The sequence below is a fragment of the Kryptolebias marmoratus genome, linkage group LG18 (genome assembly GCF_001649575.2).
Source record: "Kryptolebias marmoratus isolate JLee-2015 linkage group LG18, ASM164957v2, whole genome shotgun sequence".
Lineage (NCBI taxonomy): Eukaryota > Metazoa > Chordata > Actinopteri > Cyprinodontiformes > Rivulidae > Kryptolebias > Kryptolebias marmoratus.
The window spans coordinates 9,992,414-10,011,914 of NC_051447.1; the positions used below are offsets into that span (position 1 = coordinate 9,992,414).

The 19,501-nt window shown below is 37.9% G+C and overlaps 1 protein-coding gene across 5 annotated transcripts in view; it reads left to right on the forward strand.

Annotated features, from left to right (window-relative positions):
- anks1b (ankyrin repeat and sterile alpha motif domain containing 1B) overlaps nt 1-19,501 on the forward strand; it is a 202,145-nt gene that overhangs the window by 132,013 nt on the left and 50,631 nt on the right. For all 5 annotated transcript variants that reach the window (XM_017411549.3, XM_017411548.3, XM_017411551.3 and 2 more), the window contains 3 exons: nt 14,344-14,999; nt 15,432-15,554; nt 17,241-17,310. In XM_017411549.3, coding sequence (XP_017267038.1) covers nt 14,344-14,999; nt 15,432-15,554; nt 17,241-17,310 — 849 coding nt within the window. The remainder of the gene's footprint in view (nt 1-14,343; nt 15,000-15,431; nt 15,555-17,240; nt 17,311-19,501) is intronic.

The window sequence follows — 19,501 nt, forward strand, 5'->3', positions numbered from 1 at the left end:
GAATCTTGACCTGACCTTCCTGCCAGACAGATGTTTTTTTAAGAAGCAATTATTGCTCAGTCAAAAAGTTTTCAATTTCAACATATTTTTTCCATATTAGGAAATGATATTGTATCGTTAAGGTCCCATTTCAGGAGTGTGTAATCCCCTGTAACCTGTTATAGACTCTGCTGCATCTCCCTGCTTCTTCCTCTCGATTCAGTAAATATGCTAATCTGGCTGTGCCTCTCAACATTCCTTTAAACTGTTATTTTTCTATGAGAAGCTGAATGCTCGTATCATAGGGAACAGAAAATAATGATTAGGAATGCTAACTCTCTCTTAGTGAGGGTGAGAATTATGGGGTTTTTAGATGACAGGGAGCATTTTTATTTTCAGAAACATGCTGGTGGAGCTGCCCTGCTGACTTTCAACCCAGCACTCCAGAGACGCCTGTGTGTTGAACACAGTGTGTTTTCTGAAGGAAGCGGTGGACGCAGCTGAGAAACCCAACCAGGCCCGCTCCTGTTGGAGTCCTGTCTGTTCAGCTGCAGGAGTTCTGAACAAGAGCAAGACAGGAGAAAAAATACACTTACTGACATGCCCTCTGTTTTGTGGATAAACGGTTAAAAAGGTTGAAATTTATTCATAGTTTGTGGCTAAATCTCACTGATTTGTGTTCACCTTTGTAATCAGGGGTGTGGCTGTGTCCACTTTTTGGCAAGGCCTGCCCAGCCAAACAGCCTTTTCTTTGTTCTTTTTTGGAACTTATTGAATTAAAAAAGAAAGAAAGACAGAAGGTGTTTTAATTTTAGAACCTTAATGCATTCATTAAACACTACTTGCTAAAGGTTTTATGGGGATATCTAAAAATAACTGAAGAAATAATGCCATTTTTTGGACACTAGTAATCTAGAATCTTGGCTTTTAAGGGCTTTAAGTTGATTAAATCAAGATACATGAGCTTGGTATGAAATGAAATTATTTATTTTGAAATAAACCTTGTGAAGATTTTATCGTAACAATCAAAAGTTTCTGCCTCGGTTGTTTTGTGGGTTGGAGGCTGTACCGTTTGGGGACCACTGTTGTAGAATACAGGAACAAAATGCAGGTAAACGTTGTTCCAGTTTCTATTTATGTTACAAGATGGATTCAATTTGGTGGCCCACCTGCTTTCAGTCACCTGGAAACTTATTTGCAGCTACGCCCCTGTTTAAAATACAGGAGTCTGAATAAAATAAAGCTGCAGGCATCCCTGTTCTCTTTGGTTTTTTTTTTATGGGAACTTTAACCTATCAGATGTTTCATGATTAGCAGATTTCATGATGATGTCAACACTAAACTGTTTGTATATATAAAGTTTCAGCCACTGGAGGAAACAACCCTCTTGTGATGATTGTGTAATTCATCAGCAGCGCTTTCAGACGCATAGAAGTAAGACAGTATAACACTTATTATTTAGAAACAATTTATTCATAATGTTTGTTTTTCTCCCCTCCCTTTTTTCCCCCACTTGCTACAGAAACACTCGAAATCCATTAGCACCCATTTATTTTTTCCATTTAATGTTTTTCTACGCCCCTCCACCCCCCACTCTTTTGCTCATCCCTCCTGCTCTCTCTCTCTCTCTCTCTCTGCTTATTAGCCTTATAAGGCCTATTGTAGGGTAACCATGGTAACAAGTAGCTTACAGGGAGAGACAGACAGAATGAGAGAACGGAGCGTATATGTATGTGGGTACAGAAGGCAGAGTCTCAGAATTCAAAGGATGCCAGTGGAAAAAGCGAGTGTGGGTGACAGAATGAGAGTCTAATGTTGCAATATGAACAAAAACCAGGAAAGAGGAGACGATAAAATGAGAAATTTCATGGGGATGTGTTCAGAAATGAGGACAGAAAAGTAAGGAGAGCACTTTTTTTTTTTTTTTTTTGGCAAACCATGTAAGGTCTTTCCTTCCGATGCCTCCACATCTGTATCTCCTGCCTTATTCTTTCCCTTAAAATCATAAAGCGTTCTTCAACACTGATCTAACATTACACAATGATCCCCCGGCCCTGCAGCAATTTATGCTAGTGTCAGCCACCTGCGTAGGCGGTTGGACAAAAAGTAGCCCTATTTATAACCCAATCCATCACTGGTGCTGGTGTTATGCTTCATAACTCAGGTTTATGTAATCTGAGACATTGGTTGCAAAGATATTCCCTCAGTGCACAGTGCCAAATGCAACGCAGCGTTATGCAGAAACAGCTGTAGTCCCTCAATTATGCAACCCCCCCTTGCAATAAGTTAGAGACAAACATATATTTCTCCAGGTGTCAATTTGTTTAGGTGGAAACATTTAGTTGGGAGAAACTTTACAGCTTCATCATGTACCATCATGAGTTTTATTTATTTTTTTGGTCTGCAGTGCAGCATTTCTCAGCATTTTGGCAGTTACAGCTGCAGCAGTTATTATTCATGTGACCCCAAGTAACTGAGCCTCTAAGAACCATGAATTATATCTGTTTTATTGAACTGCTTTTGTGGCATCCAGCTTTAGAATGAAGTTTTATAAAGCATATTATTATTATTTTTAGTCAAAGTTGTTAAGGTCTTTTTTGATTAGAAGAAAACCTGAACATCCAACAGCAAAAAGATCATATGTCTCCAGTGAAATCTTACATGAATCAAAAACAAAGAAACGTGTTGGGCTGCAGAGAAAAATAAAAGAATGAAACAATACAAACACTTGTTCATATGAATTCACCAGTGGATGAGAAACGACCTCAAGTGAATGATGTTGCTCTTTAATGCACAGCAGGAAAGATGTTCTCAGATCATGTTTTTATTAAGTTTGCATTGTGCTGATGGCTGTTTTTGTTCACACATGTAGACAAAAATATATTAAAGTCCTATTTTGTTGAGAGGAAAAAAATACTTTTATGACGGGTGTTGAGTGTAAGAATCTTACAATTTTCTCCAAAAAACAAACATAAATCATTTGAAGCATTTGGCTTTAAAGCAGATTGATATAAATGATTTAGTGGAGTTTAATCCACATCGTTTTTGTCTTTTTCAATGTAGCTTTTTTTTTCTAAATAACAACTACATACAAAGTGATTCAGGCTCTATATTAATGTTATTGAGAGAAATATTAAATAAGCTATCTTTATTATAATCTGCAATAATTGTGGATTTCTAGAGGAAGACTTTTTGGCTTTAATTTAGATGAGTTTTAGCCCTTCTGTTATTCTCCATCCTGTATTCAACAGCTCACAAATTTCTTCAGCATCTCAATTTTATTTAGAAGTATTTCTTGGGGTTACAAGCTGGAAGAATTTTTTGGTCAATTTCTTACATGAAATACTGTGTGTTTTCAGTATAGTTTTTTAAAAAGTTGGGTGTTGGCTACATTTTGTTCTAAAACAATTGAAACGTTCCTGTTAATTGGTTAGTCGTTGAACATATCTGAATTTCACTTCACAGCAAAAACAACCACTTATGAGCTGAACAATAAATGATCTGAACCGATTGAGCCTTCATGGCAAAGCAATAACCTGCTTTGAGTGTTCAAGTGCACCACTTGTGGTATGTTTACATAAAACCTTGGATTCAGTGAATCAGCACAGCAAACATGAATTCCCAGTTCAACTGCAACCCATCATCAGGTCCTAAAATGCACTTTCCTTTGACAATTTTATTTATTTAAGAGACATGTATTAAACCCCACAAATTCAAGCAGCATAAAGAGTTTAAGCTATTTAGTTTTTTTCTTGTAATTCTTATTAGGTGTTAATTTAAGATGGTGGTTCAGATTAACAGTTGCTGCTTTTACACGTTTCTTCTTAAAAAGACAACTGGAGAGGACTGGTTCTTGTGATACATGCCCTCTTCAAATTGTTTAAGACATTAAGCTCTAATTAACAGCACGGTTTCATTAATAAGCAAGATGGTTTGAATTACACCTCCCGTGTTCTTGATCTAATTTAGTTGTCACCTGAGGCAGTTCTGCTAACAAAGCAGCTTCAGATTTTTTTATTTATTTTTGTTGAGTTTAATGAGGAGGTCAGTTGCATTTAGTCATGCCAGCATTAAGGCTTTTTGACTGACAATGTCAGGTTGGATTATAAATCACCACCAGCTAAAGCTCAAATATGTTTGCAAGCCACATGTTTGGATTCACTTTAGTAATGTTGTGCAAGTTCCTTTTGTGCCATCTGAACAGGTCTGATTTGTTAAAGCCTAGACCCCAGTTAATCTCTGAAGGTACTGTGTGATATTTGAAACATCAGCAACAAAATCTTAAAGCTTTACAAGTTGAGACTGATTTGTTTTTGCACACCTTAAAGATGCCTAATTAGGTTTAGATCTGGGGACATTAAAGGGCAAGTCAACACCTTCCAAAAATATTCTTGAACAATTTGTGACAGGGCAATAGTTGCCATTGCCTTCGGGGAATAATTGGACATATTAGAGTCACATCTACATTATGTGAATGCCAGGACTCATGGCAGATTGTTGCTCAGAGTCTCACCCTTCTCTGGCTTCTTCTCAAAATGCATCTAGCTGTTTGTGATCTAAAGACCAAACCAGTTCTTAAACTTTTGTCATAGTTTCTTTGTCTGCAGAGTTTTGGATGTTTTGCCAATTCATCAAGACAAAACTGCTCCTTTGAGCTGAATGGGGTCTGGTTCTCCGGCTGTACACCAATCTTTAAGTTGTATCTCAGGATCTCAATCAAATTGAAAGTTAGGTCATAATTTTTTGGTTTAAGGTTATGGTGCTTCATGTAATTTTCATTGATTTTGATATATAACCCTAGTCTCTTTCTCAACTTTGTCCACAACGTGTTTAAAAAGATTATTTTGTTGTTGTTGGTCTTTAGTGATTGTGGAGATTTTGGGGCCTTTTCTGAAAGAATTGTGTCCTTTAGTCACTTAGCCATCTGTGCTAGTATTTCATTTTATCACTACAGGGGGGAAAAGAGCTTATTGAAAAGTGTGCACTTAAGGCGCAGTGTATAAACATTATTAAATGTCCTTAGTGCTGTGTTTTCATTAAAAGCTGGCCGTCACCCCAACTCCTCTTTCCTCCTTTTTGTTTTTCTGTCCTTCCCTTAAAAAATATTCAGTATTTTCTGGTTCAGTTTTAAATGCGAGGACTCAATGTGATGATTCATCACTGGAAACTCTTGACACAAAGGCTCATAGACACTCCGAATCTGTTCAGAAGAATTCAGTGGAAAGTTAAATCCATTCTGCTATTGGTTGTACTGGGTGACAAATGAAATCAGTAAGGAAACTGATTAGTCAGGAGGAGGTGTAGCTTTGTAGAGCTGTAGTGCCTGCAGTAGTATTATCTCAATTTAACAGCTATTATTTGCATTTTTTATGTCAGAATTATATTCTGGGTAGGTTCGTGTGTTGACTACTTTTTAACATGAATGTATTATTGATTAGTTTGTGTTCTGTTAAAATTCACCCCGTCTCTAAATGAAGGGAGCTCAGGTGTGGATAAGAAGCAGCCAAAAGCAGAGCTTTATTTACAGTTTTCCTTTGACTTTTTGTTTTTTCTTTTTTTTCGTTCTAACACTAAAGATGCCTACCCCAAAACGAGAAGAGAACAAAACACTTCAATTTATGTGAAATCAGAAATTCTAATCACTGCTGAACTTATCTGCCTCTCACTACTCCCTTCTGTCTCACACCAGCACAAATGCAATTTCAGTGACACTAGTGAGAGACTTCCGTCACTCTTCAAGGGATCTGAAAGTGTGTTACCACGGGAGACGAGCCAGTTGCTGTGGCAATAAACTCTGTCTACTTGAATTAGAAATGAAAGAGTGAATTCAGTGTCTGCAGAGTGGCTCCTCTTGTCCTTAAGGTTGGGTCTTGATACATTCAAGGTATCAGTAATGTATTAATTCTCTCAGCAGGGAGTCCCCTGCCTCTGTCTTCACTTGTTACAAGAAAGAGTGGAGCCAGACCTTTTTGCATTTGTTGATGAGGTCACAGAACGGCGGTTTTTGCTTACACCGTATGCCACAAGCCTAAGAATTAATTACGAACATAGACATTTTCTTTCTTTTTCAGCTTCCTAAGTTATATTTTTCTAGTTCATGCTCCTTTTTTCCATTTACATGGCTCAGCTTGTTAAAATTCAGTGTACCAGAGAGATGACCTCTTTTGAATATTTTTCATCTCCAACATGGTAATTAGAGGAAGTTTTTACTCTCCATTTAAATCAATTTGTGAGGCTTGGAGATGGAAATTCAGTGGCTTCTGTTGCTTTGTGTGTTGTACAGGTTTTTAAAGTACATAGCCTACTTTAGTTTAAATGTTTTATTTTATAATGGGTTAGGATTATTTTATTCAAACTCAGTGTACATGCTTTAGCATTTACTTTAGGGTAACATTTATTGTAGCTGTTCAGGAATAAAAACTGAAAAGTTATGTGACCAACGATCACCGAAGATGATGTAACTGTGACAGAGAGAAGCTAAATAAACAACTGGTCCTTTAAGTTTGATTCCAAGCTGTGGCAGGTGGCCATGTTACGAACCCTGAACATGAAATCACCCCTCTTACTTCAGTATATTTAGGATTTTTTTTTAAATTATTCTGTGGGAGGAACAAAAACATGACCAAGAGGCAAATTACAACTTTGTTGGGCTTTTTTATTTTCTTTGCTTTGATTGTAGTCTTAAAGCATTGACTTCAGTAATGATTCATGTTCCCACGTAATCTTTTATCCAAAACAACTTTCAGTCAAATTAAGAGTTGGAGTGCTTAATAACCACGTCATCGAACTGATTTGTCCTTCTTAAAAATTCACCCCTCTTTGGTCATTGGCAAGTTGCAATATCATCCATCCATGTATTCACTTAATTAGTCACATGGTATTAAAGCTGAAAAAATTAAAGACCATTCTTGACAAAATGCATATCACTCACTGCCTTTCAGGCCAGAGTTTTAAATTAAGATTATTTTGAAAATGGATGGAGTATGTATTGGAGATCATTCTTAGCTCAATATGTGAAAAACTGTCCAAGTTAATGAAATCTTTGTGTTTTCTATGCTCAGTTTGCTGTGGTGGCCATTTTGAACCAGCTTGACTTCGAAAGTTAATCAGTTGTAGATTCGCATTGATAAATATTTTACTAACAGAGACACAGAAAAAAAAGCAGCTACATTATTACTCATCTTTCGTTGTTAATAAATTCACATATCACTATTTCTGAGCCATGTAAGTTGTGTTTGTCTCGGCTGGTTTTAGATGCTGCTCTCAATCAGGCTGTGTGTGCAATACTAAGAAAAATAAATTATCTACTAAGAAAACTTGGTTGCTGTGACAACAGAGGCAGTTGCATCTGCTGTAAAGGTTGGAAAGTTGGGTTGAAAGCTCAAGGAAATGTAACTAAATCTTGATTCTACTTCCATTTGTTACTCCTCCTATCACCTACCATTTTAATTCTGGTTCATTTAAAACATAAAATGATTCATCATTAATTTCTGATTATTTTCTCACTCTGAATTTTTATTTTAAAACTCAGGCTCTCTATAAATAACTTAGTCAATGTAATCTAGCTATTTTATAAAATCTGAGAAGTTTGGTGAAAGTAGGTTCACAACATGTACTGGAACATCACTAAGAACTACCACAAACTTCTACTTTGTGTAAAATTTAAATAACCATCATTTGTTTAATTTTCTGTGATCAGTAGGCTTCTGCTCAACCCTATTAAGTCGAAGTAACATTTTGGATATAATTGAAACATTTCTCCTGGTAGTTGTGAGTCTCTTGGCATGCTTTTAGCTAATTAATGTGACATTTGCAACAATACTTGAAGGGAGTATTTCTGTAACTCTCATGTGTAACTTAATAAATTCCCTGTTGCCTTTACATTTTCTCAGATCAATAATTCAGAGCTCAAATTATTCCTGGTTGTCGTCATTATGCCTAACATTATTACTGTATCATTTTGGTGTTTTTAAAATAGCCCAGCTCTAACTCAATGTTATTTTAGAGTTTGAAGCTTGGGGAGTTGATAATGATTTTTCCAGTCCTGCAGCGGTAAAAAAAAAACAAAAAAAACTTTGTATCCAGCTTTATTCTCTGAGATGACTGACAGTTCAGATATTACTCTGTAGTTTTTAATAACAGTCAGTGCAGCGCCACAAGAGACGTAATGATGAACACATCCCTATCAGATGTTTGGATCATCCTCTGGCTTCTCTACCACACAAAGGAAAGCATCCCAGTATATGAGAAGATGGTGCGTGTTTATAGCCTTCGTGCTTTGGGCTGCACACACATTTAAGACATCTTAAACAAAACTGGTGAATGTGGCTAGCCATGTCAGGGTTGTTGTGCATTTCTATGACCTGGTATAATGGAAACTAAACCTGCATTATGACTTTCATTCTGTGTGAAAATGATACACTGCCTGGAACTGATATTTTTATAAAAACCTTTGAAACTTATTGTGGAAACTTCTTGAGGACTGCTGTCCATGTGTGTGAACTGACCATTCTCACTGTGGCATATCCAGCCTTATTTTCTTTGTTCCCCCATTTTAACATGTATCCACCTGGTGTCTCCTTCATGCTTCATGTCATTCAGATCCTTCATTTTGTCAGTCGCTTTAGTCTCCAGACACCTCCTCAGGCTCCCAGTCTGATGTTCAGTTATACACTCTGTCTGCCCACTCACTTTACCTTAGCATCTCTGCTATTTGCCAGCCCCTCTTTTCAAGTTTGGTTGTTTTGTTGCAACAGTTTGCATTTCAATGGCTTATTTCCCCTTCATCTCAAATGTGTCTATTCTTTCTTTCTTTTTTTGTCAAATAACACTTTGGACTCTGCTTTCTGCCAATTACCTTTATTTTAGTTTTTACATTTGCAGCCATATTCTCTTCGTTCTGTCTCTGTTTTCATTCTGAGTGTTTTGAAGCATTTAGTGTGTCTTAACAAAAAGCTAAGGACGTTTTTCAATGTTTTATTTATTAATTTTTTTATTGAAAAGAAATAACATTGAGATCATTTTAAATTTGCTTCTTTTGTTTGTCTCCATGTCTCTTACATTGAAATGAAGTCTTACTGTGAAAAATTAATGGCTCACAGAAATACAAATCTTTTTTGTAGACTTGTAGACTAATATAAGTTATAAATATTCATTCTAGCTCCAAGCAGATTTTAGATGTTGTATGGTCACAGTCAATAAGCTAAATAATAAGGGATACTTTAATCATTATATTTCCTGAAAATGTCAAAGCCCTCTTTATTAAAATAATCCCAGAGAACCTCTCACTGAAATGAAGTGATGCATCTGAACAAGTTAAACTTAACAGTACTGTGGGTTAAATATTGTTGTTGAATAAACTCTTTTCCAGATTTCCTGCTCTGATGTGATGCAAAGTGGCTGGATCATTTCTTAGATCATTACCATGTGAAACTCTGGTTGTATCAAAGTAGGTTTTGAGACTTTCTCTGGTCTGCTGCCCTTCCTGGGTTCATATTCACAGACCTGATGTCAACTGTCTTACCAAGATAAAAAAATTTGCAATATTTTCTTACTTTCTAAAGTGAAACATGTGCCCTAATAATATGAAGTTACTGGTAAAATAGCAAGCAAGAACATAGGAAGAATGTGGACTTTTTTTGTTTAAAACTACAGCAATGGCAGCGACAATTGAAACTAAAGTTGGAAGGCAATGAAAGTGAAAAGGCACAATTTCTTCTACTCTGAACTGAAGAGAGATGTAACTTTTTATTTAGTTTTTTTAAATAAAGTTTGAGCTGCTCACGAAAGGATATTTTTTTTAAACTTACAGGGCTAAAACAAAGTGTGCCTTTTCAAAGATTTTAAATTCTTAGTCATTTCAAACGTCCAAATCTATGCCAACTAAATTCGAACAAATTCAACAGTGCTTTGAAATTAAGTTCAAGAAAGATTATAAAAAAACGAATAACAATCAAGTGATTAAAAGGCTATTTCCCTTTTGAATTGTGAAGTGATATAGAGTTGGGATTGTTTGGCTGTCGTAATGTGTAATTGAGATGGCATGTCAAAACAGGATAACCACAGTTGTAAATGATCCCGTGAATTGTCTCAGCATTCCAGGATTTTGACATCAAGCGATGTAGGCGGTGCGTCATTTCTTATAAAGGCAGCTGGAAGAGCCAAAGCCATTGTTAATGTTATTAGTCTGAGTTTCCTCATCTCGAGGCAGATGAAACCATGATATGGCTGCTGGCAAAGTATACTCATACAGTCATGGGAAAAGGAAAGTTCACCCTCTTTCCATTCAAGGGTTTTATATATCAGGACATCAGGTTTTAAAGTTCTCCAAATCTAACCTCAGGTGTGCAAAAACACACAACCGATTCCACCATATCATTATTTATTAAGCCAAACCGAAGCTAAAATGGAAAAGCTGTGTGTGTGGGGAAAAAACCTAAGTCCATCCCTGCTGTTTCCATAGGATTTCAGAGGGAAAGTAGTATCCAGGTGCTACAAATCAGATGCACTTGATTTACTGATCATCACCAAATGTGATCACCTATTAAAGCTGGGATTTTGGCAGTCTGCTGGTCTGCAGCATACAGGTGTGTGTTAACACGGAGCCAAGGAGAAAAAAAAACACATCAGCAATCAGCTCTCAATTCTTTCAAACAACCCATGGTGTTATTCTTCATCCAGTTCATATCAGCTGGGTCCCATTTATCACAGTGGATTTGATGGTTTATTATAAACATGTTGAAAATGTCTCACACTACATTTTCTCTCAACTGAACCTCCCATTAACACATCGCCTTTACAAAAAGGTTAGATTTACTGATTTTTTTTTTATTTATTTTTTTGTTCTAACACCACCGTAGTTTAAACCTGGTTGAGTAAACACCTAATTTACTTGGTTATTTTTGACTACAATAAGTATTCAGGTGCAGAGCTTGCATTATCGCAATTACATTTATAACCACTTATTGCATTAGTCATGAAGCTGCAGCCTATAAAATCACAGAAATGGCAATAAGTCGATGCTTAGCTAAAAATAAGTTGATTGCATACCTGTGATGTAAAATATTTATCCACGTTTGCTGCACAGCTATAGACGTATCACTGCAGCCGTTTCTTTTAAATTAAACGCAGCTTATCCAGAAACAATCTGTTTCTACGCTGTGTCACTGCTTGTCACGACGTGTTTGCATTTGTGTTTGTGTGTGCGTTAGTGTCGCAATAAAAATGCAGGTATGCAGAGTAATGCATCGGCTGTTTCACCATCTGATTCTTAGACATTTGCTGCACTTCAGCGAGGGCAGAGTCGCGAGTTACCGTAGATATTTGTGCTACTGTACATAAAGTTTGATTGGTTCTTGGTTTGAGCTGTTATTCCAAGTGGATCTCCAGGTAAGATGAACACCTTTACTAAACTTCCTTGAGGAAGTTTGGTTGAAAGTCAGAACAAAGCTGTAATTAGAATTTTGTTAACCACTCTGTAATCTGGTTTGTATGAGCTGTCAGCATCTCATAAAGCTACAGATGCTCTGTCTTTGCCTGAAACTAAATCAGTTGTGTATGTACAGTAACTTGCTTCATGTGGTGACAAGTAACTCTGCTCTGTGTTTATTAAGCCAGTTTCTCGACTATTTGAAATTACCCGACATGTTTGCTTCACTTCTGTGAAGGTTGACAGCACTCAGGTGCCTGAAAAATTGGGAAATAGGTTGGTTTAGATTCTCTGTTGTCATATTTTTTGGTGTTTTTTTTTTAATATTGATTTTGTTGCTGCAAAAAGACTCCCCTGTTGCCAACAGCTGACTTTGTCATGGAGAAATTAAGCATGGAGTTAGTAGAAGTACTGAAAAATGCATAAAAAAATTGGTGTTTTAATGATATGAAACATAAAGGTAACATGCGATAGATTTTTCTTCTGTAATTTTCTGTGCTTGATAAGCATTTTTAAGACTGGCAGTGACTTCAACCATTTCATCCTTAAGGTTTGGAAAAGTCTCATTTAGTGAGCAGTGTCACTTCTTTAGTTCAAACTAGAAGAAATCTATCAATGTAATTTTTATTATCACCTAACTTCACCTTCAAATCAAACTGCAGTTCCTGTACTTCCAAAAATGGACTACAGACTTTTTATTGTTGCTTTGCTTTTAGCTGCAAATGATCAAATTACTGGTTTCACTTCAGAAGGTAATCCCAAAAAGGCTTTACCATTTTGTTGTCTAATGTTATTGTCATTCTCTCTGGTAATTTGTGTAAAGAGCCAACTAAAAACTCACTCAGACGGGGGGAAATAAAACGAGGCAGGGAATATAGTGTCTGTCTCCACTCACTGAAGTCAGCTACTAAGAAAGACTGGCTCTAAAGAAAAGCTTTGGTTCCTATAATCTTGTATTTTTATCAAAACATATCCTAATGATTTCAGGAAATTATGTCAATTAAAAAGGGCATTTTTGCCACCTTTAATGATGCCTTTTAAAGAGAACTTAAAGTTCAGTAGATGTTGTATTGCTGCTTCTTTTGCAGTTAACATCCCATCATAAAAACCTGCAAAAGTCAACACAGGTGCAGTTTCTTCACTATTTTGGGGGTATTGATTTCATTCAAAGAGGGCAAAAGCAGCAGAGGAGGAGAACTGGTCAAAATAATCAGAGTTAGATGATCTTTTCACCACTTGGCCAGTTGGTGCTGTAAAACACTGAGCGTACATTCAGCTTACATTTCCAGCCCATGTAGCACTCAAATGAGTCATATTTTCCACCCTCATCACCTGAAGACTGTTAATGGATGTGCTGGGTGCGTTTAAACACAGCAGACAGCACAGCAGTGAAAATGAAACATTCACACTTCAAATGAAATATCTCTGTTTGAAGACTGACATCATTATTGTTCCACTTAATCATGTTTCTTTTCAGTTAGTCAATCTTCTATTTTTCCCTTTTATTTTAAAAAAATCTGCTTAATTTGGTGTTTTCTTCCTGTGGTATGCAGCTTTAGTAATACCTTTTCAGTAGGTAATTTAAATTCAACTAAGTTCCTGTTGGAGTTAAATAAGCAGTAATTTAGGTGTTTAATGAAGGCGTTTTTTTTAATCAGTAACCCACCTATGCATCATGATTCGATATATTCTGATTAATCTGTCCTGAGTTGCAGTTTGACACTACCATATTTCTGAACTGATCTGATTCTGATTTATCTGAGAACTTTTACAGGGGTTTCCACCCTTTCCTGAAAGCTTTTCACATCCAAATGTTTGGTCTGACTCACTCTCTTATCAACTCTGTGTTCATACCAGAACTTTATTACAGACACATTTAATCAGCAAAGAATAACAAATGTTGTCTTCTGAAAGCTGAACTGCTGAAAACCAGATAAACTGCATGACCCTGAAAGTTTTGTGTCACAGAAACTGCAGAACTGTGTGCAGGTGCTGTGATGGGTCCTTTTAGTTACGCACAGATCTTTTGTCTCAGCTCGTTTTTCTTTTGCCTGCCTCTATCTGTTTAGTTTACATTGCTTGTTTCCATTTGATAAATCTTTTATTCAGTTTTAGCCACATTTTAAACAAGACTTTAAACAAATAATGCTGCCTGTGATCCCTGTGGAGTTGAAAGTTATTAAAGGAGCTAAGCCCACTTATGACGATGATCTTTTGCTGTTTTCTTTTGTCATCAGAATTGGAAAAATGAGGTATTTCCGTGAAGTACAACAAATAATTGAGGCAGAAACGTTAACGGTGTATCAAGTATCACAAGAAGTTAATTACGATAACATTTAAAACAGCTGGAACAGGCTCACACTCCCAGGAAAAGAAGGGCGCACATCTACAATTACCTTTTTAAAAGAAGAATCAAAAGAAGCTTTCAGCAGCTTATTTTACCCGCTGCACATGGAGAGTGAGTGGGCCTCTGAAAGGATCCCCTTAAGAAATCGATGGTCTGAGTACATCTGTCTCGATGCGTTCATGCATACATGCGCAGGTTCAGACTCGAAAGCACACAGTGTGCACCCACACAGTGCAGGAACAGAAGTGTAAAATCCAAGTCAGGAGTTCTTTTCTTCTTGGAGACGCAAACAGGTTTTTGACAGGGAAGCAGAAGATTTATGATTGTTTTTGTTCTTTTTTGTAGTTTTACTCTGTATATTTGATTTATTAACAGTCTGCTTTACCTTTCATTAACCATTTTTTCCTCTGTACTTTCAAAAATGTTTCCTTTCTGCAGCCTGGCTAAAATGTATGATTTTTGTCTTGTGGTAAAGATGTCACTGTTAATGCAAAGATATTTAGTACAACCACAATACATATGTCTGTGGTTGTTGTGTATTATTTATAAGAAAGAGCAAAACACGTTGTTTTTTCTGTCCTCTTTGCAGACGACGGGTCGTACCAGCGAGAGCCACCTCCCCCTCCTCCCTGCTCTTCCACCAACTCAAACCCTCTTCTGGAGGAGCACAGGAAGAGTCTGGTCCCGGAAGAGTTTGCAGGCCTTCTTCATGGCTCATCCCCGGCTTGTGAACCTCCTGATACGCCTTATCATCTTTACAGCCCCAAACACTTTAAATATGCCTCCGCAGATGTCCAGAGCAGCCTGCTGCAGGCCCCAGAGTTCAGCCTTGTGATTGGTGGAGGAGCCTCTCAGGGCTTCTCCAGGACTGGGAGTGAGTCATCTCCTCAGAGGCTCAGCTGCAACTCCCCAAAGCCCCAGGTTGTGTACCGGACCGTTTTTCACACAAGGGTCAACCAAGACCAGGCTCAAAGCAGAAACTGTGACCAGGGGGATTCACCTCGTGTATGGTCTACGCTGAGCCACCCACCCTCCTGTTCCTCTGAACAAAACGGAGAAGTTGCAGATTCTCTGGGAAACCTGACCGGAGGTGTGTCTAAAGACGGTTTATCTGGAGCTGGGTACGAAGAGAGGGCTTGTACCCTGGGGAGAATGAGATCAGTGCCACGCAGTGTGTTGGACCTGCAGCTGTCGAAGTCTTTGTCCAAGTCTGACTCAAACCTTGTAGCCGTGTCCCCCATACAGGTATTCGAAGTTAAAAACATTTTTAGATTTTTATAGGTTCAGATAAATGTCTCAGTTGCTGTGAGAGTACAATTTTTTTTATGTGAAATATTTATTTGTAAAAAATTCTAGTTTGCATCTGTATGCATCATGTGACTTCAGAAACAGAGTTCAAAGCAGTTCAACCAGTTGGATAACTTGTTAATCTGGGCCACTGTGTTCCCCACTGAGTGGTTCGTTTGAGATTTCTTTAATTCAGTGTAAATAAATTATAAACTGAATGCATAGTCTGTTTGATGAAAAAATAGCCATTACTGATGAAACTGTGAAGGGAGTTCTCAGCCTTAAGGCAATTTTAGTTTGTCTTATTTATAATGTTAAAAGATTTTACATGTTATATTTTTTAGTGTGAAAAGTGTTTGTTTAATTTAATTGAATTTATTTTGTTGCCAGGAGGAACACAGTTGGGGGTCTGGGTCTCGGGGTCAGGGCCCAGGAAGTCCCAGCTCAAGAGAAGGGGCCAGCCCTGAGAGAAGGCTGGACCGAACGCCTTCTTTTACCGCTGAGTGGGAAGAGGTGAGATGAAATTTTTTTTTTCTAACAAGCCTACAATCCAATTATCATTATCCAGATATTAAAGAAGGGAAAAAGTTGCTGATTAGTGCCCGCGCTGCAGCACTTCGTGTATTTTTGCTGTAAAATTGATTAAAGTGAACAAGCTGCTCAAAGTGAACCATTTCTGCAGGAGGGAAAACTGCGCACTCAGCTTTTGGCTGCTTCAGTTTTGCCTGTTTTTGAAATGCACTCAGCTACCACAGTGCAGAAAGAGCCGATTGCTGATTTAACATGCTCCCACACTGATGTTGTTGGAGCTTCAGATGGGATCAAATCTTTAGAAGAAAGCAGTTTAGATGGTGGAGAAAAGCGGGCGAGGCTGCCATGTGGTCTGGTCTCAGTGTATTTGTTTCTGGAGAACTTTCTGTTAAAGGATCTTTGATACAGATGGGATTCATTGACAAGGCATCACCGTTAAGGTTCATAGTGCCTGACATGCATTACTTTATCATTCCCACTTCAATCAAAACTCTTCCCCACATGAACACACTCTGAAAATTAAAATTCTCAAATCATTTGCACACGGCTCCCTTGGAGAAACACTGCACATCGCACTTTGTATAATCATGAGAATAAGACTATTTTTAAAATGAGGCTAATGACGTGGTTGAAGGCTCATTTGTGTATGCTTTGACACATTTGCCTGAACATGTTAATTACTTACACAACTCCTAACTTGTTGACGGTGATATATTACCTCATGGAATTTCTCATATTTCCTAGCAGTGATTATAACCTTTCCCATTTATCTGCATGTAGCTTGAGAAAAATATTAGATGGCTTCTGGGGTGATCTATGGGGATTTCAGAGGAAAAAATAACAAAGCTGCTCTATTTTCAGCACACGTTCAGTAAAGAGTTGCAATATTGGTAAGAGGTGACTCTTGAGGGACATCCCATACAGTCGTCTGAAGACATTCATTAGCTCAGCAAGCGTCAAGAAAATAAAATACTTGATACAAATTTGCTATTTTAACCTCACTTTTTATGTAAATTTTCTGAAGTTAGTAGTACTTTGGATGGTTATTAATTAGAATTTACTGTTGCAGTTAAACAGGTGATTTAGCCAGAAGCTGAATATGTGAAAATATATATATATTTATATTTCATATTCGAGTATATTTCTGTAAAGTCACTAATAACTCAGAAACTCTGAGCAAAAGGCGACTTGTTTTAGGCCCCTGGGTTTGAAAATAAGTCCTTCAGAGTGGTTCAGATTCGCAGGTGAAAAGCTCGTCACTTTCCCAGCTTGAAGTAGAAGAAATTCAGCCTCGGCATCTTTATTTCCTCCCTACTTTACCTCACTTCAGAAGTGGGATAGTTGGCCATCCAGAAAGGTTGACAGATGAGCAGGTTGTATAGTTGAGTGGTTAGCAGCAGGTCCGTCCTCCTACAGCCAGTCTCCACTTAACTTCATCTCTGTTCTGCTGCCTTTTGCTTCCCTTCCTCTTCATAGTTTATCAGTCCACAGGGAGAATGACTGACATTGAACATGTTAGCTGGTATAATGATCACGTTATGTGACACGTGAATCCAGAAATAGGGGTTAGCCTTATTACTGGGAAATTACTTCTCCTACCCCCCACCTCCTTACACATCCTGTGCACTTCTGTAACACTGCCACTTTCTTTATCTCCCATTTATTCAGATCGACAAGATTATGAGCTCTATTGGGGCAGGAATCGGCAGCGGATTGGACATCAAGAAAGATAACGCAGGTAAACAATTTACAAGTATGTATGAGTGTGGTGTAATCTGATGTGTGTGTGAGAGAGCGAGCGAAAGAGAATAAAGGCTGCTTTAAAGATGGATGCTGTTTAGGGGCTTAATTTCATGGTTTGGCTTTCATTTCTACAGGTTATAAGAGTGAACGCAAAATAGTAATTGCTAAGATCTATATAAGGTATAGCCTAACAAAAAAAACTTGTTCAGAAGAAATTAGATGGTTAAATGGACATTTTTTTCTATTCACATGTTGTTTATGTGTTAAATTAACATGGTATTGACCCTGTCAGTCAGCTACTTTATGACAGAATGCCCAAAGTAGCTCAGATTAAAGTTAATTAAAAAAATGTATAGATACACTGAAACCAGTTGATCTCGGTTTCAACAAGTAAAACATTACTGTATTTAAAGGGGGAGAAAACTTCCTAACATAAGGAAGCAGCTGAAGCAGGTGACTGTAGTGGAACTGCAAATGGAGAATAATACTTTGCATATTTGAAGCAATGATTCAGACTTTAAATGTGCTGAAATTGTTTCAACAAGGCTGCAACAAACTGCTAATACAAGCACAGAGGTTTAGGTTGAGTGAGAAATAGTCCTACATTTCCTGCATGCTGTTTTAGGCAAATTAAACCCTAGGAGTTATCTGCAAATAACACAACCTTTTTAGGATTGTTTTGACTCCATATCAGATGAAACCAGCAAACTGGATGAAGTAAAGCAATTTGCGAACATATAGTGCCGTCTAAAGAGTTTAATAGTGTCAAATGAAGGATGTTTCCACAAGCAGCAAATGAGGAATAAATTTCCTAGTAGATTAAATTTGCTTCCTTCCTCATATACTGAGATTCAGAGAATTGACACTTTGCTCTCCTTTGCCACTTCCTCATGTAGTGGGAGGAAAAAAAGATCAAACTAAGGATGTACAGCAGTTATCACATAATTTCTCCGTTCTTATTAACAAAGTGCAATGTACAGCTCAGTCATGCATGGCCATGAATTTTTAAAGAAGCAGACTAATAACAAAAAGATTTCATAAAACTCTTATAACAATGAATGCTGGCTGGTTGTCCAATTAGTCAACCTTTTTTTCAGTCATTGAATAAAAAGATATGTTTAACCTTAAAATATAGAAACTGACATAAAAATGTTTTTCCTGCTTAAGATACCACTGACAGCTTACTTTTAAAAACGACTGATCAAAACGATAGTTACATCTATAAATTAGGCATTTGATTTGCAGGTTGAAATGTGAGATCTTGGTTGATGTTTTCATGTAAATTTAAATGATTTTTGTGGACATAAAACACCCGTTTTTCACGGTTTTCTAACCTGCACACCTTGAATCCTCCTCCAGTCATCTGTGTTTGCTGCATTCACCCCCTCTCTCCCTGTATTAACTCCTACATCCCTCCACCTCCTGATCCCCTCCTGTTTTTTTTCATCCATCAATACAAAGCGGCTTCCAACCATGGTTACCATAGGCAGAAATCCAGTTTGTGCCAAAGGAGCTAAATGCTGCCACTAGCACACGCATATTACGCCACACATGTAGGTTTGCATGCAAACAGTCAGGATGGTGTGTGCGAGTGGGAGGGAGTCTGGCTTGAAGACAAAGAAGCTGGAACTGTTGTGATGGCTATTATCAGCAAAGCGAGCCAGATATATGTAGAGCGGCAGAGACAGCAGGGTGTCGATCGCCACTGAAGAAAGATAGAGGCGAAGGGAGACAGAGGGAAGTTAGTGAGAGGGAGTGTGAAGGAGGGAGGCAGCGCTCTGGGAGAAGACAGAGAGACGGAGAGAGAGGAGGCTGCAGGAGCATACAGATGAGAGTGGGAGTACTTGATAAAGAGAAATCTACAACGCAGCAGCTCTCTCTCCCTCACACACACTCAGATGCACACACACAAGCTCAGGGGAGCAACCGAGCAAGCGCAACAGCTGAAAAGAAAGCGGCTGCTGTGCTGTGCGCGACAAACCCAGTTGCTTTTGCTTGCGGATCTATACTCCCAGTCCCACCCAGCACCCATCTCTGGCAGGATTTAACCTACAGGACAGGAGCTCTTTTCTGGATACAACTTCAGTTTCACCCCCTTCTTCATCTTCTTCTTTTTTTTCTTTTTCTTCTTCTGATTGGATTCAGAAAACACAGGATCTGGACATCTACACTGTACCTGCTTGCAT